Consider the following 27305-nt stretch of genomic DNA (forward strand, 5'->3'; position numbering starts at 1 on the left):
AACATGACTGAACTGAGAGCTGGCTATTACAGTATTCAGGTGACAATGGGCTTGCTTGCTGTCTGGAGAACTGTCAGGACTGTCCATTTAAAAAATAAAAAAGTTTACTTTAACCACTTTTGTGTTTTTATTTTTATATAACTTCTTGTTCAGATACTGAGCTTTCCAAAAGTATACTGTATCAAAATTCTACTTGCATGTATTATACTCGTGCATAATTCTGTAAGCATGTCTGCGTTCACGATTCAACCTCTTACAAAGAATGCTGTAATACCGTCGGATATTTTGGAGGGTTTTCAAAAGCTTCTATTTTGTAAGCCACCAAAAGAATGGGAACGGTCAGTGGCATGGTAGGCCTGTCCGGTCGCTATCACTATGATGTCCTCCACTGAGTCGGTAGGACCTCACACGCACGTCCTCTGCAGATTCAGTAGGACCTCACACACACACACACACACGTCCTCTGTAGATTTGATAATGACTGCACACACACAAGCTCTGTAGATTTAGTAGGGCCTCACACACAGACATCGAGGTGTGTTCAACCAGCTGCCGAGCTGAAGGACTGCAATTCAAGCACAGCTGCCATGGGCAGAACGCAGACAGAGCTCAGTCAGAATGCAGGCACTCTGACATTCAGAGGGCTCGCTCTTGAGCAAGAAGGGGGGAAATACCGCACCTCCTTAGGTGCCACTCTGAGCAATCTTGCACTGTCTGTGGGGCTCCTGGCTGTAGTGGTCACTGACAAAGGAATTTGATTCCTGACCATGAGGATCATCACCCATAAGGACCAGTGCAGTACTTTTTCTGCATGCCCCATTCAGGAACCCCTCTGTAAAAATGAGCAAATGTCTCATTAATAATACAACTAAAATACTACATAAATACATAATACATACATACAATAAATACATAATACATATCCATGCAAACAGGCCATCCAGTCCATCTTTGCTCACATCATAGCACGACTGATGTGTTGTAAGTGTGAATAAGACATGCGTCTCTCTCCAGCTGGAAAAAAACATAGGATATGATGAACTTCCAACGTTAACAGCTCTTTTAAGTCCAAACCAGCCAGGATATTTACAACTGGATGTCCAATAGGACACATCTGTGCTGTCAATCACCCTATGGCAAAGTGTGCGATTTGTCAGACCAGGCTTTCTCAAGTCACTTTCTTGTGCAAAGGTGGCAGGTTAGGCTGGAATTTCTTTTCTATACTAAGACAGCTCCAGTGCTGGTCTTACACCCCTGGAATTTCTGCATTCCTATTCTTAAACTCAGAGAAGAAGATGTGACAGGGCGTCAGTGTAGTATAATTTAAGAAGCTGGTCTTGTACCCTAAAGGTCACAGGTTCAATTCCCAGGTAGCACACTGCCGTTGTACCCTTGAGCAAGCTACTTAACCTGCATTGCTTCAGTATATATCCAGCTGTATAATGTAAATGCTGTTTAAGTAGCACTGGATAAGAGGGTCTGCTAAATGCCTGTAATGTAATGTGACCACGTAACTCTACTTGCTTGAAACCAATTTGCTGGTATATTCACACGGACTCCCATTTGCACACGATAACCAGGTTTACCTGTATATTCACATAGACCCTCATAGTCACACTCTAAACAGATTTACCTGTAAATGCACACAGACTGTCAATAGATTTTTTTTTAGAATTTTCATACACACTCTCTAAACAAGATTTACCTAATCCATTGACAATAGTTGTCACTGTAACATGTCTGACTGTGTTTTCCAATCCAGCTGGAGCTCAGGGTTATTTTCAGCTGTAGGACCCCCACCTCCAATCCTGCCCCTTTGTGCACCCCTGTCTGTACCCCCCCCCCCCAGCCCCCAGCCACCAGCCCCCCGCCCCCAATCTTGCCCCCCCCCCCCCCCCCCCCCCACCCCGTTAGGGCTCCTGGGCTCAGTGCTCACTGGGACTACCAGCTTTTTCTGCTGTTGCTATGACGACAGTTAGCTCTGGGGAAAGGAGGATCTGAGCGAAAGGAGCTACCCTGTCCTGCACACACAAACACACACAAACTACAGTACATACTATACACTACATACTACGAACACAATACACACACACACATACACACATACTACAGTGCATACTATACACAACATACTACGTGCACACACGCACGCACACACGCACACGCTGACACACACTGCAGGCGTACACTATACACATTAAGCACATTACGCATCCTACACACACTACAAACAACATACACTACACAATCACACACACTACAGAGTGCATACTCATACACACACGCTACACAAACACATACTCAGGCACATGTCACTCTCAATCGCCCCTTACAACAGCTTGCATTTGATATTTTGATTATACATCTATTTTAAAACCCGGAATGTTACTGTGAGTGATGAGGCTAAGACCAACAGCGTCACGTTCACGGTTTTAACCTGCAACCTTTCAGGTTACCACTGTTGTTCGTAAAATCACTCCAAATCACACTAAACACTCAGTGACACTAAACACACACTGACTCTGCACATACTAGAAACACGATGCCTGCACACACCACATCCTCACACAGACAAACACAGTACACATCCACAGACTACACAACTCACAAACACACACTGTACATTTTTGGTCTACTCTACACATACACATGAGGGTGAAGAAGATGGTTCACAGCCTCGTAGTGTGAATAATCTAGTGTTGCACTGGTGTTCATCTCAAAGGATATTTACAAAATTTTGTATGTATCATTCAATTTACCGAAAGCTGAGAATGCAGCAGTAGAAGTTCTAGAATTCCTGTTTTTGGAGACATGAGCTAAAGTTACAAGGGCCAGTACCCCAGAGGATGCTGGGCATTGAGCCCATCTGTCTCAGGGAGGTGCCACTGTGTAAAGACCAAGTGACCTAGACAACATTTGACCTCTGACCTGTGAACCCTTCCCCCTTTTGGGCCACTGCCAGCACGTGCAGCTGGGTTGGAGGTGTTGAGAGAGTGAGAAAGCAAGAGGGCAGTGGGCAGGGAGGTGTGTGTGTGTGTGGGGGGGTGGGTGGGTGGGGGGGGCTATATTTACACAATGATGTTTAGTCAACTCTTGCTTAATTATAATCCCTCCACCCAACTGCCCACCCCCATGCAGCTTATGGTATGTACTATATCAGACTCATCAGTTAGTGAATTCCCTGCTTAGGGAGATGGTGAAATGGGCCTTCCCACAAGTCACATCTCCTCCGCTCTGTTGGGTGCCTACAATCTGCCTGTGCAACATGTTTAGGAAGATCCTCTTGACAAAGATCATGGAAACAATGGCCAAAATAACTAACTAAAGATGACATTTTTTATCAAAGCTTATGTCTTCGATGTCAATCTTAGGAAAACCAATGGTTGTCAACTGCTGACGCTTGGTGTTGAAATGCTGGTACTGCATCTTGCTCCACTGAAAGTGAAGGAATATCAGCCCCTTCATGTGTGGGTGTCTGTGGCCTCTGTTACTGTGAATAGCAGCTTCTCTGCCACTGATTTGCGTGTACCTGGCAACACCAACATGAATCAAGCATATATTTTAATTTGCAGTTAAATACCTATAAAAAAATGTGAAAACTGGCCGTAGCAACTATAGGCTATAATGGAATTATTTTCTCTCAAATTTGGTGCTATCGGCGGTGCCTCTTAAGTTGTCTCTGTGCCACCTTCACCCCCCATCGGGAGCCAGGGACATTATAGTCAGGGAATAGTGGAACAGACTAGGTTGGGGAGGGCCCAAAAGGCCTGGATTAAAGTTTTTTGGAAGGGGGCCCACAGAGACTGCATTTGCATAGGGCCCAGAATTTTGTTCTACAGCCCTGTCTCTCACCTTAAAGGCCCCACAATTCTATAGAAACAGAAAGCACCACCTCCCCAATTGCAGGGTGGCTCATCCTGTTAAGGCACTGTTTCACTGTGTGGGTGGACCCCATAATCAGGTATCATGTCCAGACCGTGCCAGTGCTTCTTGTGCCCAGCAGCCTCAGAGGTGGGGCCAGATTTAAGCATAGGCCATAAGGATGGTTGCCAAGGGTACCTTTCGTCTGGGGGGCTCCAAACAAAGGAAAAAAGAAAATAAGAACCCATGTGTTGCGTCCATTATAGTCGGCGGCATGAGAGTTGGCAGTCCACCCCCACCAGTCTGCGATCTTGCCCAGGGCGGCTGAGAGGCTGGAGCCATCCCTGCCTAGAGGGAGGACAGTGATGTCTAATTGGTCACGGGATGTCCCTGTCTCATTGTGCACCAATAATCACCTCTGGTCAAGCTGCTCACCAAGTGTCCTCCTCCTCCATCGCACTGCCTGTGTGAGCTTAGCTCACTGCAAAGAAGCACAAGCTTGACATCATGTGTTACAGTGGACAGAGCATGTGTAAGCTTCCTGATCTTCTTTAATGAAGGGAGAGGTTACTATTTATTGTAGCCATAATATTAGAATTACTACTACTAGTACTGCTAATAATATTTATTATTATTATTATTATTATTATTATTATTACAACAATAATAGTAATAATATAATAAGAATTTTATTTCATTTATTATTACATTTAACAGAATCAAAGAATTCATAACTGCACTCACAGTAGCCGATATGCAGGAGGCCAGACTGGAGGCCTTACAGTAATAACTTGCTGCAGTGCGTGATCGTGTTTGTCCTTTTGCAGAGGCACGGTGCCGTCCATTCCGTGGCTCAGTCAGTCCATTAAAAACAGGGAGGCCACCGGCAGGTGTTTAATTACCAGTTTGGGACAGCGGGGGAGGGGCGGCATCAACAGCATGCTGACACGCCCTTCCCCCCAAGATGTAGCTACATATTATGCCGGGGGGTCGATGTCAGGAGCGAGTAACCAAAGCACAGCTGGAGGCATCGGCACGGGCATGGTTGCCAAGGAAACGAGATCGAGCTTGGGCAATCCCGTGGCAACCGCTAACTAACATAAATAACAAGCAGATGAACAGAAGAATATAACGGGACCCCAGTCTCTCCTTGGGGGGTTTCTGGTTTCTGCTCCGGTAATGAACAAGAGAGGGCGCTATTTACCCTTCACCATATTCAAGCACATGGCAGAGCTGCTTAGTATGTGTCACTCCACGCACTGGTGAAGATGTATGTGATCACTGTGTTGCTACACATGCCTGCATGTGTATATGTGTGCAAGAATGTATGTGAATGTGTGTGTGTGTGTGTGCGCGCGCGCGCATTCACCAATCATAGCTGAGTCTTCAATGGAATGTATAGCCTTCATAGTATTGTTTCTGTATCCCACCATTTTCTAGGAGGTCCAGCCTAGCACAGATCATCATTAGCCTGTGATGCCTGTCCTGCTGTGATTAGACCAGGGGTGGTGGGAGGAGGGGGTGTCAAACAGAAATATGAGGGAAAGCCGTGTCACCTTTGCAGTGTCAGGGCAGAGCTATGAGCCTGAACCAGAAACCATCGATAGAGGGGGGCCGGTGAGTGCTAGAATGTGTTTGTGTGTGTGCGTGTGTGCGTGTGTGTGTGTGTGAGAGAGAGAGAGAGAGAGAACTGTGTCAGAGTGTGAGAATGTGTGTGTGTGTGTGTGTGTGTGAGAGAGAGAGAGAGAGAGAGAGAGAACTGTGTAAGAGTGTGAGAATGTGTGTGTGTGTGTGTGTGAGAGAGAGAGAGAGAGAGAGAGAGAGAGAGATGTGGCGTGGTCTATAATGACAATTTTTAAAATTATTTCAATGATGTGAAAACGTTTTATTATCTGGAATTTGTCCAACCAAGATGCTAACGTATCTGTTAATATGTTATATATACCTGTTAATGAGTGCTGTACCCACAACATACAACTACAAATAAAAAAGTAAGATTTTTCTCTCTAAATTGTATATAAAATCAAAATATACACGGACATATTATTGTGTATTAAAAGGAATGTATGTTTTGAATTAGTGCTACTCTGATTTAAGTGGTTCAATTAATATTTTGTAAATTACTAAAGTACAATTAACTTCGCGAGACGCGCGACATTTTCACATGGCGCATAATTGCAGTAGACAGGAATACATGCAGTAGACTACTAATTACATATTTTATTACATTACATATTTTACTGAAAATTATAATATGGAAAGTTTAATGTGTTATAAATTAATGGCTTAATGTCGCTACCAGGAGGGATATCTAGTCAGCACTTTTACCTGGATGGACGTATTAAAGCACAGCTGACTTCTATAGCTGAATCTATAACTGGCAAAGGTAAAGAAGCCAACGTGCTTATTCGTGATCGATTAGGATACCAACTCGCTTCCTTTATGCAGAGTAGAATCATCGTGTCTCAGTACAACTGCTCCTGAAATGCTACATTTATTTATATTCTTCCAAACGCGACCGATACATTTCTAACACCTCCTCTTGGTGCTTCCTTCCGGTAGTAGTACTTCAGAAACTCGTAGACATCGCATTGGTTGAAGCAGTTTCGTCATTTAATTAGAATTCAAGCATGCTGCTTTTTAAATGCAAGATAGCGATACAGATGCATGACATATCGAAATCACAGACATTGTCGCGTCTGAAAAAAAGACAAGGTCCTACATTAAATTTAGAAGCAACATTCTTTCAATCACACATTAAGTTATAAGTTACATTTGATAAAGTGTGAGTCGAATGCACTTGCGTTAAAAAATAAAATAAAACAGCTGTTTTGTACAGGTGTCTGCTGTGGGCTGAAAGCTGTAGGACCTGCTGGGGTCCCCAATTCTGGTTTGGAAAGCTGCAGGGGGGTCCCCAATTCCAGTTTGGAGAGCTGCGGGTCTGCTGGGCTCCCCAATCCATGGTCCTGGGGAGCCTCAGGGTGTCCTAGTTTTTTTTTTTTTAATTTTTTTTTTTATTACTCAATAAATAAATACGTCTTCACAGGAGTAGATTACACTGTTAACTCGCCTCCCCTGATTTCTTGGATCTATATTTATAGCTGATTTTGGGGTGAAGACAACCAGTGGTTCTCCAGCACCAGGAGTGTCAACTCGAGGTTGAACGCGGTTGGCTGGCATGTGCAGTTTAAATGTGACTCGTTGTCAGGCATCGAAGTTTTGCCTTGCCTGTGCTGACTATGGCTGCCAGCCTTTAAAGGGTGGTGCAAAATTAGCCCCTATATCACCCAGAGGGGGGAATGTGTACCTTTGTTTCTTCTTCACAGCTACAGTACCACAGCTGTATACTTCTAGCTACCACAAAATGAACGGGCTTATAAAAGTATTATAGAAATACAGTAACACTTTATGCAGTTTGTACAATAAACTATTACACAACTGATCTGTAGAAGTAGCCGACAAGAGCACCGCATACAGTCCGTGTCACGGAGAGAGACGCGGTAACGTAAGGGTTAAACGTTGAGACAGAGGGTAAATGTAGTTTCATTCATGGACTGTACGATTCGTGACCCGGGAAAAGTCACGCCTGAATATTGTGACCGAAAAAGAGAACATTTTAGATATTACGCCTCGAGACTGTAAGGCACACGATCAGTTCGTGCACAAGGAAACCAACTACATTGGCTTCCACATAAATCTCACACGGTGCGAGGAATCAATCTATCTTTCGCTGCATTTTTTTCTTTCTTTTCGGTTGCAGCAACAGGTAAATCTCGTTGCTCTTTCACTCCTGATAGGCATATTTTTCCTCCTAAATCTGGTTTTCTAGCTTGCAGAATGCGACGGAGCAGAAGTCATATCTTCCTTATGTCAGTGCATTTATCGTAATTTATTTAAAAGTATAGTACATTCGTAAACATAAGGATTCATATAGCTATATGATTTTAACTTTTTTATTTATTTATTTATTTATTTATTTATTTATTTTACCATTTTGCCCTCATTCAAATACATACAAGTAGCCTAATGTAGTTTGCGCTCTTACTGAAAATAATGTATTTGCTTTCATCGTCAACAGAAAGTGTATCTGAAATACGATATGCCTATTGAAATAATATTTTAATACAGTGAATTCTGCTACGTTTTCAAATGTATCGATTGATTCCGGTAATGTTATATCGAATGTGTGCTGGGCCGTTATCCTGTTTATTCATTCAGTGTGCAGGCTCGTGCGGGCGCACTGTTACAGTGACTGTATAGTTTATGTAACTTTGCATTGTATCTTGGCTTGCGACTCATTCAAATTCGTGGGCTGCAGAAAGGAAGAAAAGAAACATAGTAAACTGACTGACTGACTTTGATTAACGCCTTTGTGACGAAAGTGGCCATAACGTTCGAATTTCAAGTCTAAAAGTAAGTTGTATTTTGCGTTACGTCCTGCTGTTTCAAAACCTCTTTTTTTCTATTGACCTGCTAGTGCAGTGTTGACCCGTTTTGCATGAGGCTAACACCTGTTTGTGTTTGTGTGCGTGTTATTACATTACGGACCACGTTTGCTTTGCTGTCATCAATTTCATAGGTCATAGGCCTATAACGGGATATTAAGAGGAGCTGCATTATATTTGAACTTGGTGCACGTTCTGTATAGGCTATACTTGTAAACGTGGTGCGAACGAGCTGCTGAATTGGTGACAAAACTCATAATTGTGTTTCTTCATTATTGTTCAACTGTATTATTATTATTATTATTGTTGTCCGGTCGCTCTGTAGTGCACTACTGTGGTTGTTTCGTAGTTTCATATCTTAACTCATTTATTCATCCAGAGACCATACGCTTATTTCAGTTTCACTGAGCTTTAGGTTACTAGGCTACCGCCAGCGCTGGATTTGGTGAAACGTGCGAGACTGAGAGGTGTCTTGTATTTTACAGTGTTTGAGTAAAGAAAAACGTATTTGTGTTTTATAAATTGGGGTACGAGCGCGCGTTGGCAAACATATGTAAGTGTAAGTTCGTTCAGAGGAGTTTGACGTAACATTTTAACTTTCACATTTAAACTTTGCACTTTAACACGTTTGTCCTCCTCGTGCAATTAAATTGCAGACAGAAAATATATTTCCAACAAAGACTGTGCTGTCTCATTTGTGCAGGGTGCGTTAAAATTCTCTATGATTCTATAATATTTTAAATGTATGTCGGGGAAGAGGGATGCAGGATTTAAAAAACTTTTTTCTGTGTTAATAAATGGGCAGAGTTAATCTGTAAACTCCTACATATGCGCTTGAAAAAAGCTGCACAAAAACGTCAACTGATTCAAATTATTTTCTGTTCTTTTTTGAGAAGCAATGGGGGTGACTTAGCACAGACTTATTATACATACATTATCAGAAAGAAAAAGGGAATTGCTTGCCTACTTCCTGACATTGGATACCTCGTTTTATGTTACCTCTGAATAAAATCCAAGTTGATATCAAGGACAGTGAAAGAGAAAATCAATCAATCAATTACTTAAGGTTCCCTAATATGAACACATCTACATCCCCCACCTGGCCCTCCTCCACCACACAAGACTCACTGAGACACTCACAAACAGACACACATCATGTCACACTCATACCCACTCATAAAAATGAATAATAAACTGCACAAGATGTCTAATGTACTGTAAGTAAACATATTAGATCACAACCAAATTGCACCAACACTCTTTCTAGCTTACCTACACACCTGCAACAGGTTGTTGAAGTATGTGTATGCCTGTCTGAGGTCTAGGACAGTGGTTACAATCTCTTGATCAATTTCAGTTGTTGAAAGCATGTTTAAGTTAATGTACTGTATATTGGAATTTTGTGAAATCAGGTGACTGAGGTGGCATCGGTCTCTGATTGAAATCCGTTTCTGTTGCTTGTGCAGGTGCTGGAGAGCAGAACAGAGGAGTGCCACCATGCCTGACAACAAGTACTCCCCCTCCGCCATCATGGCTGAGAGTGACAAGATGACGGCCACGGTAGGCCTGTGTCTGTCTGTTTGTCTCAGTCCCTCTCTCTCTCTCTCTCCTACCCCCCCAAAAAATGAACTGTCAACAAAGACAGCTGATTTATTCTCTTGAAATATAAACCCCATGCCCCATTACATAATATGTATTATTTGTTTCAGGATAACCTGTGACCAGGTTTTACAGTTATGTACTGAAATGAGTTTTGGGCCAGTAATTGTTCATCGGCAGACAATCTCCTGTAGGTGGCACTGTGCATCACCGCCTCTGGCCCCACTACAGAACCAAAGATGGTTGTGTAAATAACCAGATACTCGTGTTATAATGTTATTCAATTGAGATCACTATCCAGAAGTTGTAGTCAGATTGTAGTCCATCTGCGAATTTACTGTACTTGTATTCAGCCAGGAATCTTAGCATAAGAATGTTTACATGAATATTCAGGCAGTGCATGGGCATTAAACAGCCAAGTGGAAGGCTAGTCAGCTAATTTGCCCGTGTGATTGTTAGTTGCGTAAGAAAATGTGACATTATGAACAATTTCATAAAGTTGTACAATCTAGCACCATAATTCAAAAATACTTCATAAATATGCATGAGGAAGACCGTTTATAAGGGGGGTAATGACATAAAAAAAAGGAAATTCGTGAAAGTGCTTTACTGCGTTTACATTTTTGTCAGAATATTTCCTTGACAACATAGACCATACTAATCAGTTATTCAAAAAATATATTGAATAATAAAAAATTTCACATCACACATTTGAAGGCAAAATAAAACTTCCCCGATGTTGAGTTTCATATGAAAAGCAGATTGTAAAAATATGTAATATGTAATAAAATATGTACATTTTAATAAATATGTTCCCTAGACATCTGCACCAAAATAACTATTGTTTCACAAACTGCTACACATTGTGAAATTTATGATCAGAAATAATTGATTGATGAGGTTTTCTTTGGTAGGTAAATCACTTTAGTTTTCTACATTGAATTCAATGGGCAGCAAGCTCTTTTGCCCTGAACATGCACAGTAGAGGCTGTTTCCTGTTACTTTCTTAGCTTCACCCCCTGGCCCCTCCTACCCCTTCCAGTTCCTATGTCGGCTCTATGGCATGGGCAGAAAATCGAGCAAATTGTGTCTCTCAGTGGTGCCTGTTCCTCTCTGGCAGAGCACATGGAGACAACATGGCTGCCGCTGTGATCAAACCTTCTCACAGCGGCAGCCATGATGTGGAAGGTAAATTTTCATATAGTGTGCAAGCACGTATTAAGTGCCCAAGTGCACAGGGATTTTTAAAAAACAATTTTAGGGGCAGTTTTTGTTTTTGTTCTGTGGTGCCTATTTTAAATAATTTACTGTAGTCATACTACTATTAATAGCTAAGCAAAGCTTGATGTGGGCTTGCTAACTGTAGACAAATTAACCTAAAGTTATATTCACATTAACAACTCCATTATGATGCTACCATATGAATACAATATAAAGATACAACATTTGCATCTTTGCTGACATCTTTCTTACATTGATATTTCTTTGGCGGCATTTTCCTCCAGTAAACACACAAGCCAGCAACCTTGTGACTGGCGTCAACAATAAATGTGACCAACTTGGTGCATTGTGGGTCTGTGTGCTTGGCCAAATACTACTCCGGAGCAGTCTTAGCGCAAGTCTGGATAAAGTGCACATCAAGGAGACTGCGCTTTTGATTATTTGGGAAATGGGATCACACTTGGGTACTTATGCTAAGCACATGAAAGCATACACCAAGTGCCCAAGCGTGCAAGTGTGATCAAGTGTACAGCCTAACTGTGTATTGTGGCCATGTTGGTTGTAACTCTACGTGAATAATATGGGAGGCTAAATGACCAGTCATAGCTAATTTAGCATCCTATGGTGCAGATTCAACCAGACATGAATCAAAGTTTTCTGACTGATGAGGTAAAGATTGATTACATATGTAGTTCCATGGCCATAGTTTAGTTGGGTAATGTCATTTATAGGCATCTTTTTCTATTGATTAATTTGTTGCATGGGTGTCATTTCCAATTGTTCAGTTGTTTTGCATAGATATCTTTCTCTATTGGGCGATGTCATGTGAATGCGTCTTTCTTACTGGTAAATCTTTTCTGGATGTGTGCTTCCCTATTGGTCAGTCTTGTTTGTTGCCATGTTTTCCTCATGGTCAGTGTCATACAGTCATACATATACATTCTTTCATATTGCTCAGTATTGTGTATAGACTTGCTCCCTATTGGGCAGTAGTTTATTTAAACAGGCATTCCTATTGGTCAGTATTGTATAAAGGCATGTTTTTGTTTTGAGTGGTGTTCAGAGTAAATGTACTTGGTTAGTGTTGTATGTAGACGTTTCCCTCAGCTGTTTCCAAGGAGTAGGGGACTGTTCAGTTGGTGTAGACCCCACATGTGATTTCTGGACTAAGCTCCAGGCAATGTACCCCAGGCAAGCTGTGAGTGGCAGTGGGAAGAGGTCACCTGGGGGGGTCACTGGGGTCCAGATGGGATGCTGGCTTTTGTAGCTGTTCAATGGGCCACTTGCTCTAATCACATCACAAAAAGCTTTTAAAGATGGACTCACTTTCAGTTGAGCACTGCTCATTCAAAACTCTGACTGCAAGAGTGTGGTAAATCTCACTATGTCACGCATATTGCACATAACTTGTTTTAAAGGACTCATTTATGGAAATCAAGACAGATACTGAAATCCTGCCAAGTTATACATTACACGTGGGTGAGATGGTGTGTGTGTGTGTGTATGTGCGTGTGTGTGTGTGTGTGTGCACGTATGTAAGTGATAAGCAGCCAAGGACATGCTAACAGATCCTTAACCAACAGCACATCCACCCCAATAAGACTTAGTGTCTCTTTCTCTCTCTCTCTCTCTTACCCTCAGAAAGGCTTGCAACAGGGGCCACTCAAGGGGGGAAAGGCAAAGTGAATCACACACACACACACACACACACACACATTCCAGGTTCCCCTAAGTTGAGTAGGAACGTAAAAGGAGAGAAAGCCAGGGGCTGGGATCTCAGACCTCTTGACCTAAGTGTGTGGCTTTGTCTTTAGGGGGCAGGGGTCACGGTGTGAGATTTGCCCTGGGGGAGCAGAAAACAGTGTGCAGAAAAAATGTTTAAAAACTGGTTGGAAAAAAAGAGGGTGAAGGAGAGGATAAGGGAGGCTGTGAGGGGAAAATAAAGGAGAAAGCGAAAGAGACATGGTAAGAGAGACAGGGAGAGAGATGGTCTGTCTGCTGGCTGTGTCTTTACAGACCTCAATTCTCTCTCAATGGACTGATTTGGCCTATATGTCAGAGTTTCTGCTCGCTATTCTAAACTCTCTCTGCCCGGCCTGGGTCATCATCACTAGGTCCTCTTTCTCTCTGGATCCGTGTGAGCAAGCATAGTCGCTAACCCTCCTGTATGTCTGAGTGATCCTGGCCTAGCATAGCCACTTACCATTCTGTATGCCTGAGTGGTCGTGAGCTAGCATAGCCACTTACCATTCTGTATGCCTGAGTGATCGTGAGCTAGCATAGCTGCTAGCCCTCCTGTATGTCTGAGTTGTCGTGAGCTAGCATAGTCACTAACTCTTCTGTATGTCTGAGTGATCGTGAGCTAGCTTAGTCGCTAACCCTTCTGTGTGTCCGAGTGATCATAAGCTAGCACAGCTGCTAGTTCCTATATGTGCAGGCGAAAGTGGGGCCGGAGGCCTAGTGACAGCAGAGATAACGACAGGAAACAGGAAACCCCCCCACCAACCCAAAGACACAGAAACACAAGTACTCTCTGCCTGAAACCCAAGACGGAGGTTGCACGTTTTCATGTCAGTGTTTCACCCATTTGTGGTTATATTTCAGTGTTCCTTGCATATATTTGACATTTAGTAGTCTTAAAGTAAAATTTGTCTTGTTTATTCATCAGTTACCATGAGCATTGTAATTATTGAGCATGTGTATTGTAATGAACAGCTATATGTCCTTCATGCTGTAGGCCCGTAGACTAGTGGTATTATAATTTTGACAATTTAGGCTTCAGTGTACTACTGCCTTATATAATTGGTGCATTGCAGTAGTTCAGGGGGTGTAGTGGGTGCAGGATTAAGGTGTCAGAAGTGAACCATTTTGTAATTTTAGGGGACCTTGAGATGAAAGTTATTGTGTAAAAAGAGTCCTGAGAACTTTTTTCTTGGTATACTTGGTGGTCTGTGTGAAAGATTCTACCCTACCAGAAAATGTCATAATTGCACATGTTGTACTTTGGTGATTTAGCAAAGAAAACTAAAACTAAAGTCTAAAAACTACAGTATATGGTATCCCCATTACCAAAGGCTCTCTTTAGGTGCTAAACATAAATCTGTCTCACTCTTACTGTTGAGTTTTTTTCTTAATGGCCCTACTTCCCTCTTTAACCAAGAGGGCTTCTGCTTGGTTGTGTGTGTGTGTGTGTGTGGGTGTGTGTTTCTCTGTGAGGGAGATAGAAGATGACTGGTAATTTTGGAAATGGGCCCATTCCAGAATGGATCCTTGTTGCTGCCCTAGCCTTCACACCCCCAGAGAACCCAGCTCTTTTGGATTAAACCACCGTTGTTCTGCCACAGGATCCTCATACTGAAGTGCATGAGGTTTCAGCCTTTCTAATGATCCACTGGGGCATTGGAGTGAAGATGAAAAATGCACACCCCCGTTGAATGCATTACTCTGAGAGAGGGATTACCTGGTGACAGCTGCATTGCCCAGAATGAGTTGCACATTGTTCAAGGCCGTCTTATTACACTGATCAGTCAAGAGGTTAATTATTGTCCAATGCCTCCATTGAACTGGTGTGTGTGCGTGTGCGTGTGTACGTGTGTGTGTGTGTGTGAGATTTGAACCCGGGCCTCATGATAACCTGCTATAAGGCCATAGCTTTACTGCACCTCTCTGTGCTTACTTGTTTACTAGCCGAATTACACCGACTATTAATATATCTTCCTTATTTTGTTTTTGCTTCCTAGTCTTTCTTTAAAAAAAGGTCTTGTAGCTGTTTTCCTTATATGTTGCTGTTTATGGGAGAGTGAGAAGATAGTGTAGTATGTAGTGTATAGTATATAATATAGTGTAATGTGTGTGTTGTATAGTTAAATGTATGTTGTGCACATCTAGTGTAGTGTATAATGCAGTATGCATAGTGTGTGCAGTTTATTATGTTGTGTAGAGTAGTTATAATGTATAATGTAGCATGTAGTGGGTAATGTATACTGTATTGTGTGCGGTGCATACTGTAGCATGTGTAGTGTATATGGTGCTGAGTGCCCTTGTCCTTGTCCTGTCCCAGGCTGTAGTGGTCAGTGACGCAGTGCCAGTGGAAGGTCTGGGCCTGTCAGAGTCAGAGGGGCATCTGGAGAGAACCAAGAGGAACAGCCCCCTTACTGCAGCTGAGCCCCCTTCTACACCCAGCCCCAAACAGGGTCAGGACCACGTGCCTACAGGTAACACACCCAGTCCCAAACACGGCCAAGATCACACCCTTATGGGTAATACACAAGCCCCCTAAAAGGGCTTAGACCGCACCCATGCATGAACACTCTGTCTCATCTCTTTTAACAGCTATGCATGATACATGCCTGTCAGCCTGTGAAAACAGGAATGATGTAAAAGGTCATCTCTCTCTCTCTCTCTCTCTCTCTCTCTCTTTCTCTCTCTCTCAGACATGAGTGTGAGTCGGCGTTCCAGCAGAAGGAAGAGAGCCAGGAAAAGCCCAGAGAGGGAGGGGAACTGGGATTCCTACAATCAGGTACATTACCTACAGCCAAGTACAAGATTATCTAGAGTCAGGTATGAGATTACCTACAGTCAGGTACAAAATTACCTAGAGTCAGGTACAGGATTACCTACAGCCAGGTACAAAATTACCTAGAGTCAGGTATGAGATTATCTACAGCCAGGTACAAGATTACCTAGAGTCAGGTACAAGATTACTTAGAGTCAGGTATAAGATTACCTACAGTCAGGTATAAAATTACCTACAGTCAGGTATAAGATTACCGACAGCCAGGTACACAGTTACCTACAGAGACATACATTACCTAGTCAGGTACTCACTGTCACACTAACTCTCTCTCTAACTAACTCTCTCACTCGCTCTCTATAATTGACTCAGAGCATGTGATGCTGATTTGGTGCTTCCTCCACAGAATCATGCCAGGATTAGCCCCTCCCCTCCCTCTGTGGAGCTGCTGGAGCAGGACTCAAAGGACTCCATTCCCAGCCTTGACTCCCCCCATAGTCTTGACTCTTCATCCTCCTGCTCTTCCTCCTCCCCCACAGAGACTGCTAGCCAGCCGGAGTACAAGGCAAGAGAATGTGATCAGAGTTGTTTTCATTATTCGGTAGATCGATAATCTCTGGGTCCTCTTTGTATCTGATGGTATATCTCCTCACTTTTGCACTCCTTCTACTTCATACTTCACTGTACTGAGCTATCACTGGCTAGGTGTGATTGGTTCGCTGTGATTGGCTAGGTTTGATTGATTGATGGCTGGTAGTGACTGGCTGTCTGTGACCTCACCTGCGCCCCCTGCAGGACAGTAAAGGCTTTGGCGTGGGAGAGCTGGTGTGGGGGAAGATCAAAGGCTTCTCCTGGTGGCCAGGCATAGTAGTGACCTGGCGCGTCACCGGCAAGAGGCAGGCCACGCCCGGCATGCGCTGGCTGCAGTGGTTTGGAGACGGCAAGTTCTCAGAGGTGAGAGAGGGGTCACAGGGGGCACCCATTACAGCTGTGCATTATGCATGCCTGTAAGCCTGTGAAAACAGGAATGGTGTAAAAGGTCATCTCTCTCACTCTCTCTCTGTCTCTCTCTCTCTCCCTCCCTCTCACTCTCACTCTGTCTGTCTCTCTCTTGCTCTCTCTTCCTGTCTTAAATTAAAACTCCAACCTGAATTGCTTTATTGGCAGGAAATGCATCTGTAAATATTGCCAAAGCAGTCATCAACATTAACACAGATGACCAGTCAGTAAATACCATATATAACTGCGATAATAACTGTAACAAACAGTAAGAATAATACTATCACATCTCTAATGACAGCAAAATGTTTATAAAAATGCTTGTTGAGAGCAGATAAATAAAATAATAATAATGATCTCTAGGTCTCTGCTGATAAGCTGTACTGCATCACTGCATTCCCCAAGTACTTCAGCCAGGCCTCCTACACCAGACTGGCATCTTACCGCAGAGCAGTGTTCCAGGCCCTGGAGGTGAGCAGGCCTTCAGCCTGTCTGGGCAAGGAGGGTGGTGGTGCAAAGGACTACTTTGCTGTGTGCACGTGTTCTTATTTATGTGAGAATGTTGTTATTTCTGTTTGCGTGCGTTCTAATCTTTGTGAGCGTCTGTGTATGTGTATGTGTCTGTGTGTTCTTATGCGTGTTTTGTTTCTGTGGTTGCGTCTGGTAAAGACCCTGCTTCCACCTGATTGTGCGTCTGCTGGCTTAATCCTTTCTGTATTTCTTCCTGTGTCTGTATCTGTCTGCGTGTCTGTCTTTTACCATGTGTCTGTCTATCAGTTTTCTGTCAGTCTGTTTGTACTGATGTCTGTATGTACCTATGTCCATTTGTCCATGTAAGATGGCAGGCAGACGGGCAGGCCAGGTGTTTCCAGCAGGGGAGCAGGACAGCCCGGAGGAGCAGGTGAAGCCCATGCTGGAGTGGGCTCAAAGCGGGTTCCTGCCCAAAGGCCCAGAGGGAGTCAAACCCACCACCCACAACACAGGTTTGTACTCCATTACCCACAATCCTTCTCTCTCAATGCTGGATGTGGATTTGTCCCCTATTTTCCCTTTGTTTTCTTCTTTGCTCTTTTGCAGAGAATGGTTCCCTGGGTTCTCAGGTTCTGGGTGCTGGTCTGTCTGAGTATTTCCCTCCTCCCAAGAGGCAAAAGCCCAGCCTGGGCGTGGCCAAGGCAGGAAGTGAGGAAGTCTGCAGCAGAGGTCAGAAGTCACACTTAACGCATAACGTCACTCATGTTTGTTCTTTGCTGAAGAATGCACTGAGTATTGTATAGCTTATTTATGTAATAAAAGGTATAATTTTTCTATTATGACACGGATGATAAATCATTTTGATAAATGATTTTTATTTCTGTTGTAGGTATTAACTTCTTGCCTTCAACAGTAATAAGTTAATTAATTGTTTTTATTGATCTATATTGTTTCAGAACAAATGGTTCGTGAAGTTTTGAAGGGTGACAGATCTATAGAAGGTAAAGAATGCTGGAAGTTTCTTTATTCATTCAGATTGTGGGTGTTTGTGCTTTAGCTGCCTCTCTCATGCCTGTTCTCACTCTCTTTTGATTCCTGCAGAGTTTTGTCTGTCCTGTGGCAGGACCCCGGTGGAGACCTTTCACCCCCTGTTTGAGGGGGGACTGTGCCAGGCCTGTAAGGTAGGAGAGACACTTTGGAGCTTCTTTTTTGGGGAATACAGGCATCTTATATTCCAAGTCCCATAGGACATCCTGTGAATGTCACTGTCCTAGGACTTGTGTTTAGGAGACCTCTCTGTGTGACTGTCCTAGGAGGTGTATTTACAGATCTCTTTCCCAGGATGTGTGTTTAGAGATCTCGCTGTGTGACTGTCCTAGGATGTGTATTTACAGATCCTTTTCCCAGGATGTGTGTTTAGAGATCTCGCTGTGTGACTGTCCTAGGATGTGTATTTACAGATCTCTTTCCCAGGATGTGTGTTTAGAGATCTCGCTGTGTGACTGTCCTAGGATGTGTATTTGGAGACCTCCTACATGTATGACGATGACGGGTACCAGTCCTACTGCACTGTGTGCTGTGGGGGGAGAGAAGTGCTGCTCTGCGGGAACGCCAACTGCTGCAGGTGAGGGGGGCAGGGGCACTTCCTGCTAGTGGAGAGCAAGGGGTTTGGGGGGGGGGGGGGTATTTGCTTAGAAGGTTTGGGATGTTTAATTGTACAGCCATTAGATGTGCGCTGTAGCACAAGGACAATGTTGTGGAAAATGTGTGGGTTGTTGCATGTGTGTAATGTCTGTAATGTGTCACACACACCCACACACACAGAGACACGCACACGCACACACACTCACACACACAGACTTACCTCTCTCTGTGTGCAGGTGTTTCTGTGTGGATTGCCTGGATGTGCTGGTGGGCTTGGGCTGCTCAGAACAGGCCAGGGCGCTGGATCCCTGGCGCTGTTACATGTGTCAGCCTCCACAGCGCTATGGTGCGCTCGCCCGCCGTCACGACTGGACCCTCAAGCTGCAGGAGTTCTTCATCAGCGACAACGGCCAAGAGTTTGTGAGTTTCACCCGCAGCACCACAACACAGCGCTACACTGCATCTACAACAGCGCTACACCGCATCTACAACACAGCGCTACACCGCATCTACAACAGCACTACACCGTATCTACAACAGCACTACACTGCATCTACAACAGCGCTACACTGCATCTACAACAGCGCTACACCACATCTACAACAGCGCTACACTGCATGTACCACACAGCGCTACACTGCATCTACAACAGCACTACACTGCATCTACAACAGCGCTACACTGCATCTACAACACAGCACTACACCTCATCTACAACAGCGCTACACTGCATCTACAACACAGCGCTACACTGCATCTACAACACAGCACTACACCTCATCTACAACAGCGCTACACCACATCTACAACAGCGCTACACTGCATCTTCAACAGCACTACACTGCATCTACAACAGCACTACACTGCATCTACAACAGCGCTACACCGGATCTACAACAGCGCTACACTGCATCTACAACAGCGCAAGCTGCATCTACAACACAGTGCTACACCGCATCTACAACAGCGCTACACTGCATCTACAACAGCGCTACACTGCATCTACAACACAGCGCTACACTGCATCTACAACAGCGCTACACTGCATCTACAACACAGTGCTACACCACATCTACAACAGCGCTACACTGCATGTACAACACAGCACTACACTGCATCTACAACAGCGCTACACCACATCTACAACAGCACTACACTGCTCAACATGACATTGTTCTACACTGTCACTGCAGGACGTTGTGTCTACAACCAGACGTAGGTCAGGTATGTGCTCTACCTCTTTTTTTGCGTGTGAGTGTGTGTGCTGTAATTGGTATGTTGTGCTTCTCATTACTCCAGGAGAGTGCGAAGATCTACCCTGCTGTCCCCGCTGAGCAGAGACGGCCAATCAGAGTCCTGTCCCTGTTTGATGGCATTGCCACTGGTGAGCAAGACCACACATTGGCATAGTATTGCCAAAGCAATCATTTACATTACATGAAAATTTACATCAAATGAAAACCACCAGTAACAATGATATCACCAAGATTAAAAATACTCATATATACCCTTCATTTACTATTATTTTAGGGGCGTTTAAATAATGATTAAAATACGAGTAAATAATATAACACTTCAGCACATATCACCATCATGCTTTTGTCCAAGTTGGTGGACTGCCTTTTAAGAATTAATGCTTTCTTAAGTACATTTAGTACTAATCAAATTAATCTCTCTCTCTCTCTCTTTCAGGCTACCTGGTACTGAAGGATCTAGGTTTTCGGGTGGAGGTGTACATCGCTTCTGAGGTGTGTGAGGACTCCATCTCTGTAGGAGTGGTGCGGCACGAGGGGAGGATCAAGTATGTGCACGACGTGCGAAACATCACGAGGAAGGATGTAAGTTCAGAACTCCGACCTCTCGACCAATGGAGAGGCGTTGTGGCTCCATTAAGGTTAATGCTTTCAGCTGCTAAGAACACGAGACACCTTCTCCTATTCCTTCCAGAGGTTCGGTTAATTTATGCTGTTCTAAACTCAAATTCCCCTCCCCCATTCCCCCAATTCGCCCCTTCAGCTCCTTCACAAAGGAGGCCCCATTGTGTCTTTTGACTTCCGAAATCCACCCCACACCTCCCTACATAGAGTAGAAGAATTGGGATGGGGCACCTGCCCGAACCCTGACCTGAGCGCCCTCTCCTCAGCTGGTCATTTGGTCGAACAACACAGCACAAGTTTTGAACTAAAATGTAATGGAACTTATGCCATTTTGATGATATTATTCTTAAACTTTACTTTTTGGTCTCACCTTACAGCCTTTTCCGTTTTCCATGAGAATGTCATATACATTCAGAATGGGAGCTCAATCATATAGCTGTGCAGGGTGTACAATTACCCATCATTTGCAAACTTTCAGATGCTTTGACAGAAAAATATAAAAGCCATCCATCATTTTGACAGAAAAGAAAATGAATTGTTCTTGTAACAAGATCACGAGTTGTAAGCAATAGGAGAAATACAAACAAACCTCTGGCTGCATGCTAAGGTTGCTTGAAATGTTAGATCATTTTCTGTGGCAGAAGTTAAAGAGTTGTGTACTGTATGAGTCATGACAATATGGAACTTTCTGCAATGGACTGGTGTGGATGATGATTTCCAATCAAATAGAAGAGCCATGCTTTTGGGCAGGATTTGCTGACAACAGGGTGAAAGGTAAAATGTTGATAAAAGGTAACAACAGGAGTAAAGTGGCTAGCTAGCTACAGGACACAGCTCTATTGTAACAAGAGTTATTGCTTTTTCAGCTTCTTTAAAAAAAAAAAAAAATTCTGCTTGTAGTATTCTGCGTTAATGCAACCTCTGTAGCAGGCTGACTTCTGAAACTTCTTATTTTGCCTTTAGAATACTTTGAAAGCTCTGAGCGTAATCACTATAGTTGAAGTAAACATGCTTTTCATCAATACCATAATCCCCCATCTTAAAATATTTTTTTCAATCTAGTGGCTAGAATTTTTATGTGAAGTCACTTTTCCATACCTTAACATCGGCTAAAATGATGCGACTTATTATTTCAAGATCTATTTTGAATGATAGGAATATTCACTATTTTATGTGCATATAATTTTGTACATTTGGACATTACAGTATGATATTTTGATGTTATGGAATTTTTTTTTTTTAATTTGATGATTAAAATTTGGTTTCGATTTGATTCAAATGAATGTAATTGGAAACCTGGCTTTCTGAAATTTATATGTCTATTGTAATCATTTTAAGAAGAACATTTACCAATCAATTGCAAATTTTTACTTGTTATTGTCACCAAAAAGATATTAATCTTTAATGTAGATCTCTATTTTGCAAGATCTACATTGAAGGTCATAGAGTTTAAGAGTTCCCTTATGAGAAAGCCAGAAAGAAGTTATTCTCCACCCCCTTAAAGTTCAGATGTTCTGATAACACCCACACATATGCATATAAAATTTGATTTAAAAAATCTACCCTCCTGTTAGGAGAGGAGATCTGAAAAAAACAAAAGAAAAGCCTTTTATTAAAGTATTTTTTTATTTTATAGCAAACTATAACACCAAATGAAGGACATGGCTTATGCTGTTTTTATTGCTTGGTTGTGCACTACATACAACCGTAATGCACTGAAACCTTTATTCTTTTTAAACTTTAATAAAAGATACAGTGTTACACTTATCTTAGCAGGGTAGTACTTTGCACCACCAAACAACAGCAAGGATGAGGCAACAGTGTGTTTTTGTGGGGCTCACAGGGGTTAAGTGTTTAAGTATGTTACCATGGTAACCTGAGAAAGTTGGAACTTCCCAGTGCTTTCACTTGCACTCCTGCCTCGGTGCAGCTGTTCTGAGTTTAGAGCACACACCTGCAGTACTCTCAAACCGACACTGTGTGGTGCTGTTTTGTCATGCAGATCGCAGACTGGGGCCCATTTGACCTGGTGATTGGCGGGAGTCCATGCAATGACCTCTCCATCGTCAATCCCGCCAGGAAGGGCCTGTTTGGTAAGGAGAGCCACTTCCAGAAAGTTGATTTGACAGCCAGATGGAACACCGAAATCCATTGTCATGGATAGGCTGTGTTTTTAGCTCCACTTCATTATTTTGGGTTTGACTAGTGTTCATAAACATGGGGGGGATAAGGGGATAAACTGAAGGGAAGGATGCGGCATCCTAAAATAGTTTAAATACATGTCTTCATCTAGCATGTAACGCATCTGTTTAACTAGGCTATAACATGTTTGCCTTGTTTTCCCCTCATTTGGTTTATGTGACCATTGACCACCTTATTTTTTCCGTTCACGTCACTTTTTTAACAAAAGTATATTTAAAATTCCTTCCTCCCCTATTTCTCAGTAATTTCACCAGCGCTGTCATGTTTTTACAAATGTAAACACCAGCAGTTTGATGTCTCGTAACCATGGAGACAGTAGAACCTTCCCTGCAGGCCTTCGCCGAAGTATAAAAGCAAAGCGTCATGCCACACTCTCATTGTTGTTGTGCAACACTTGTCGAAAGGGTCGTGCCACAAAGCTTAAACCAGGCTTAATATTCCTGCTTACAAGATTATTTCTTCTGAAATGTGATACAGTGATTCATCGCAGACAAACTCGCTGAACCCCCAGAAAATATTTGCTGGTTCAAACTGCTCCCTTACGTATCAGCAGAGGTAGGATGGGGCAGTTAAAAGGACTGGGTGCATATCGCCAGACCCTTTTGGGTTTGAGTCCAGTATAAGAGCTTGCTATTCTGCGGGATAATTGTTCTGAATTGCTCCAGTAGGTACCCAGCTGTTTGAGTAAAGCATGGAAGCAAGCTGACCTAACGTTTAATGCAGGAGCACAGTAACAGAAACCTGTCTCTCTGTGCGTGCCGTGTGTCTCCTGCCCTCTAGAGGGCACCGGTCGGCTGTTCTTTGAGTTCTACCGGCTCCTGAATGCCAGCAAGCCCAGGGAGGGAGAGGGCCGTCCTTTCTTCTGGCTTTTTGAGAATGTGGTTGCCATGGGGGTCAGCGACAAGAGAGACATCTCCCGCTTCCTGGAGGTCAGAAACACAAGCGCATGCATGCGCGCACACACACACACACACACACACACACACACACGTGAAATGCTTAATCTCTGTACAGCACTGTGTGTCATGTCTATAGTCATTGCATTGTGTCAATTGTGGATGTGTGTGTGCTGCACAGTGCAACCCTGTGATGATCGATGCCATTGAAGTGTCAGCCGCCCACCGAGCCCGGTACTTCTGGGGGAACCTGCCAGGCATGAACAGGTGGGGAGAGCACTGTACTGTGGACGCATCTAAACGCCCGAAAGTCACGCAGCTCAAAATAATAGCATAGGTGCTAAGAGCAAAAATGGAGGAGTGGGGCTTAGGGGGGGAATGTTACTGCCTCCCTTCACGTGCAGATATGTTACTGTTCTTCAACAACTCTTTCATCAGACTTTAATTTAGGGATTTTTATGTTTGATGACTTAAATGACCCAAATAACCAAGGGCAGGTCGTTATGGTAAGACAAACGACCGTGTGTTCTAGCATGTTTTTAAGTCCAAATGCGGGTTTCTTGCTTCGTTTGTTTGTTTTCATGAAAATTTTGTTTATTAGTGTGGATGTTTTTCCTCATCAAAATCTAAAATTGAACAAATCAGCACTATTTATATTAGGCACGTGTATTGAATATAGCCTGCACTATTTGAATCCCCTGGCCCCTACACCTCTTGCTTTACCCCTTATCCCCCCCTGCCCCATCCTACTTCCCCCCACCCCTGCTGCCTTTATCTACTGTGTAAATACTAGACTTGTAAAATTTGTAAAAAGCAGCAAATGTTCTTTCCATCTCCCTCTCTCCTTCCCTCTCCCCCTTTCTCCCTCTCTCCCTTCCTCCAGGCCATTGTGTCCTTCTGGAACTGATAAGCTCCAGCTGCAAGACTGCCTGGAGCACGGCCGCGTGGCCAAGGTGAGTGTGTGTGTGTGTGTGTGTGTGTGTGTGTGAATGCACATCTCCCTTTATGTAAGTATCCTTTCTTTGAGTGAGTGTGTGTCTATCTGTCTGTGCATATTTGTATGTGTATGTCTTCTTTTAATCTGTCCCTTTCTGCCTGTGTGTGTGCGTCCCTGCAGTTTGAAAAGGTGAGGACCATCACCACACGCTCCAACTCCATAAAGCAGGGCAAAGACCAGCACTTCCCCGTCATCATGAATAGCAAGGAGGACATTTTGTGGTGCACGGAGATGGAAAGGTGAGATCCCTGACCTCTGTCCTACAGTTGCCTAAGTGTGAAGGTTCAAAGGTCACAGTGAGAATGGGTTCCAGTCGCTGGATTAGGGAGCTTGTCTGCTCAGTTGTCATTTGACATCTTTAATTAAAATAGAAAAAGATATAACCTTAATCCCCAGAACTCTGGTGCGTCACACTATGCCCATTTGCATTTTATCCTGACTTTAGCTGACTTAGCTTTTGTAGCATTCAAGAAATACTAAAGTTTAGGGAAAATGTGTTTTCCCTTCCTAATAACTGTTATGTCAGACAGTATTATCCAGTGTTAAGGCACAGCTTTTTAGCAAGTTTAATTTGTGATTTATCTCATTGTGATTTGTAATTCTTGCCCGCACTAGGATTTTCGGATTCCCAGTGCATTACACAGATGTGTCCAACATGGGTCGCGGTGCCCGTCAGAAACTTTTGGGTCGTTCCTGGAGCGTGCCCGTCATCCGCCACTTGTTTGCCCCCCTCAAGGACTACTTTGCCTGTGAATAGCCACCCCAATCAGTCTCTGCTATGACCCTCCACTCTAATACTTTCCCACTACCCCCTACCCTCATCCCCTCCCACCCTCCACCTTTCACTAGAGATCCCTCCCACAACCAGCAGCCTGCTCACCCTGCATATCCACCAGGGGGCGCCCTCAGCCCCTCAGCTGTAATGTTGTTTAGCTCAATCCAGGGGCCGCAGGCTGCTTGGTCAACTGAGGCCCTACAGGGACCCTTCATCCCAGTAAGAAAATGGAGATCATAGCTCTCACCTTTCCTCTTTTTTTAAACACCCTTATGTTCAGTTCTTAACAGGACCATTTACAACGTAAATCTCTGGCAGTGATGAATCCCAACACTGGCGAAGCTATTGGCCATATTTTTCATGCCTTGGTTTGCTTTTTGTTTTATTCATATGTGCATATTTTCTGCAATACACGGCATTCTCCTTGCCTTTTGCAAGTGCCAAGATAAGATACTTAGATAAATACATTTTATAAAAATTCAAAGAATTTCCAAAAGTGTTAAAAATTATGAAGAGATTGCGATTATTGGCTTTTTATCATAGCATATTTTTTTAAAGTGTATGTAAGTGTGTCTTTCAAGTATCACAAGTTCACTCCATAATGTAAGATGTCATTGAACTGTTCAGTCAGCACTTGATATGTTTATTCATGAACAGTATAAGGACAAAGGTGAAGAGCGTAAGGGGAAGATCCTTGGTGGGTCAGTCTCATGTTTCGATTTTAATATTTTAATATCCTACTCAACAATATAGGGTCATTCAAGAAATTCTGAGCTTTGTTTCTTGCTTTTAACATGTTCTGATTTAGTTTTTACAATTTCCTATAACCTGTGTTAGTGAAGAAGTACTGTATTCCATTACTGTTTACACTTGTAAAATATAGGTGGTGCTCTGGAATGCGCTGTCTTCAGCTTGGTGGCCATAAGCAAAACCCCAAAGGAAGCAGCACTAAACATGTTACTTATCTATCTCACACACTATACCTCAGTTTTTTTTCCTGTGTACTGTACAACATTGAAGGTGTTCCATATTTATAACATGGATACTTTAAAACATGCAGGCAAGTATTTCAGACTTCCAAATAAAAAAACACTTGAGTTTTTTTTACACAAAGTACGCATTTCAGTTCAAATATATATTTTTTAACTTTTTAATGATACAATCTCTTTGTAAAGATCTCTTCAGCAATAAAACTAATTTCTCATTTTAGTGTTTTCTTATAATCCTGATTTTATACACTAATATACCAGTATAGAATACTGATTTTATGTGCATTTTTGACTAGTAGATTTCTTTTTATTAAAATTTTTTAACCAGTCTTTGCTGTTTAAGTGCAAGTGAAACTCACCATGGAAGGAAAGGTTATTTTTTATGCTGTTGTAATGATGGTTCTTTGCCTGCCCACTTTATGGAAGAGAAGCAACAGAATGATACTGACATGATTTCATGCAGCTGTGTACTGACAACCTCCAATGTCAACCAATAAACCTGTTTTGATACAATCCCATTCAGCTTATGACTATATTATTTATTCATTCAAGTCAAATATGATAGCCTACTTACGTGTCTACTTAAATCAGCCTAAAGGCTGCTATATGGGAAACCGGTGTGGTTGTGCCACATTTCTTCTTTTGCGTGATTGAGACAGCTTGTTCAACAACATTGTTTTCGAACTAACTCCTAGATATTGTCTATTAAGTTTTGGTGATGTTCATTTATTTCAATCGCTAACGTGAAAGGCACATTTAGACTTAATACAGAATGAGCTCAAACGAACAACTGACCCCTCCTTGGGGTCGGTTGTG

At 43.0% G+C, this 27305-nt stretch overlaps 1 protein-coding gene across 3 annotated transcripts; it reads left to right on the top strand.

The window, feature by feature from the left end:
• The first annotated feature begins 7435 nt into the window (after nucleotides 1-7435).
• On the top strand, nucleotides 7436-27007 carry LOC118211708 (DNA (cytosine-5)-methyltransferase 3B-like). 3 transcript variants are annotated; one of them, XM_035389115.1, is made up of 21 exons: nucleotides 7436-7627; nucleotides 9773-9866; nucleotides 15187-15340; nucleotides 15560-15645; nucleotides 16046-16204; nucleotides 16435-16593; nucleotides 17002-17109; nucleotides 17477-17621; nucleotides 17716-17838; nucleotides 18066-18110; nucleotides 18211-18290; nucleotides 18621-18733; nucleotides 18990-19173; nucleotides 20053-20137; nucleotides 20446-20591; nucleotides 22633-22723; nucleotides 23613-23761; nucleotides 23910-23995; nucleotides 24612-24681; nucleotides 24846-24964; nucleotides 25341-27007. In XM_035389115.1, the coding sequence occupies exons 2-21, from the start codon at nucleotides 9804-9806 to the stop codon at nucleotides 25480-25482; spliced, it is 2307 nt and encodes a 768-aa protein (XP_035245006.1). In that variant the 5' UTR covers nucleotides 7436-7627; nucleotides 9773-9803; the 3' UTR covers nucleotides 25483-27007. The 3 variants fall into 3 exon arrangements, with proteins under 3 accessions (XP_035245006.1, XP_035245007.1, XP_035245005.1); XM_035389116.1 differs by lacking the exon at nucleotides 7436-7627 and adding an exon at nucleotides 8125-8274; XM_035389114.1 differs by lacking the exons at nucleotides 7436-7627; nucleotides 9773-9866 and adding an exon at nucleotides 13493-13696.
• Nucleotides 27008-27305: the final 298 nt, after the last annotated feature.

Source organism: Anguilla anguilla, chromosome 13 (genome assembly GCF_013347855.1).
Source record: "Anguilla anguilla isolate fAngAng1 chromosome 13, fAngAng1.pri, whole genome shotgun sequence".
Lineage (NCBI taxonomy): Eukaryota > Metazoa > Chordata > Actinopteri > Anguilliformes > Anguillidae > Anguilla > Anguilla anguilla.

Excerpts from the sequence above, each read along its gene's own strand:
- LOC118211708 (XM_035389114.1), top strand. The coding sequence starts at position 13,556 with ATGTGCAGGCGAAAGTGGGGCCGGAGGCCTAGTGACAGCAGAGATAAC. Across the intron at positions 20,592-22,632 it reads GAAACATCACGAGGAAGGAT|ATCGCAGACTGGGGCCCATT; the intron begins GTAAGTTCAGAA and ends TTTGTCATGCAG. Across the intron at positions 24,682-24,845 it reads AGCACGGCCGCGTGGCCAAG|TTTGAAAAGGTGAGGACCAT; the intron begins GTGAGTGTGTGT and ends GCGTCCCTGCAG.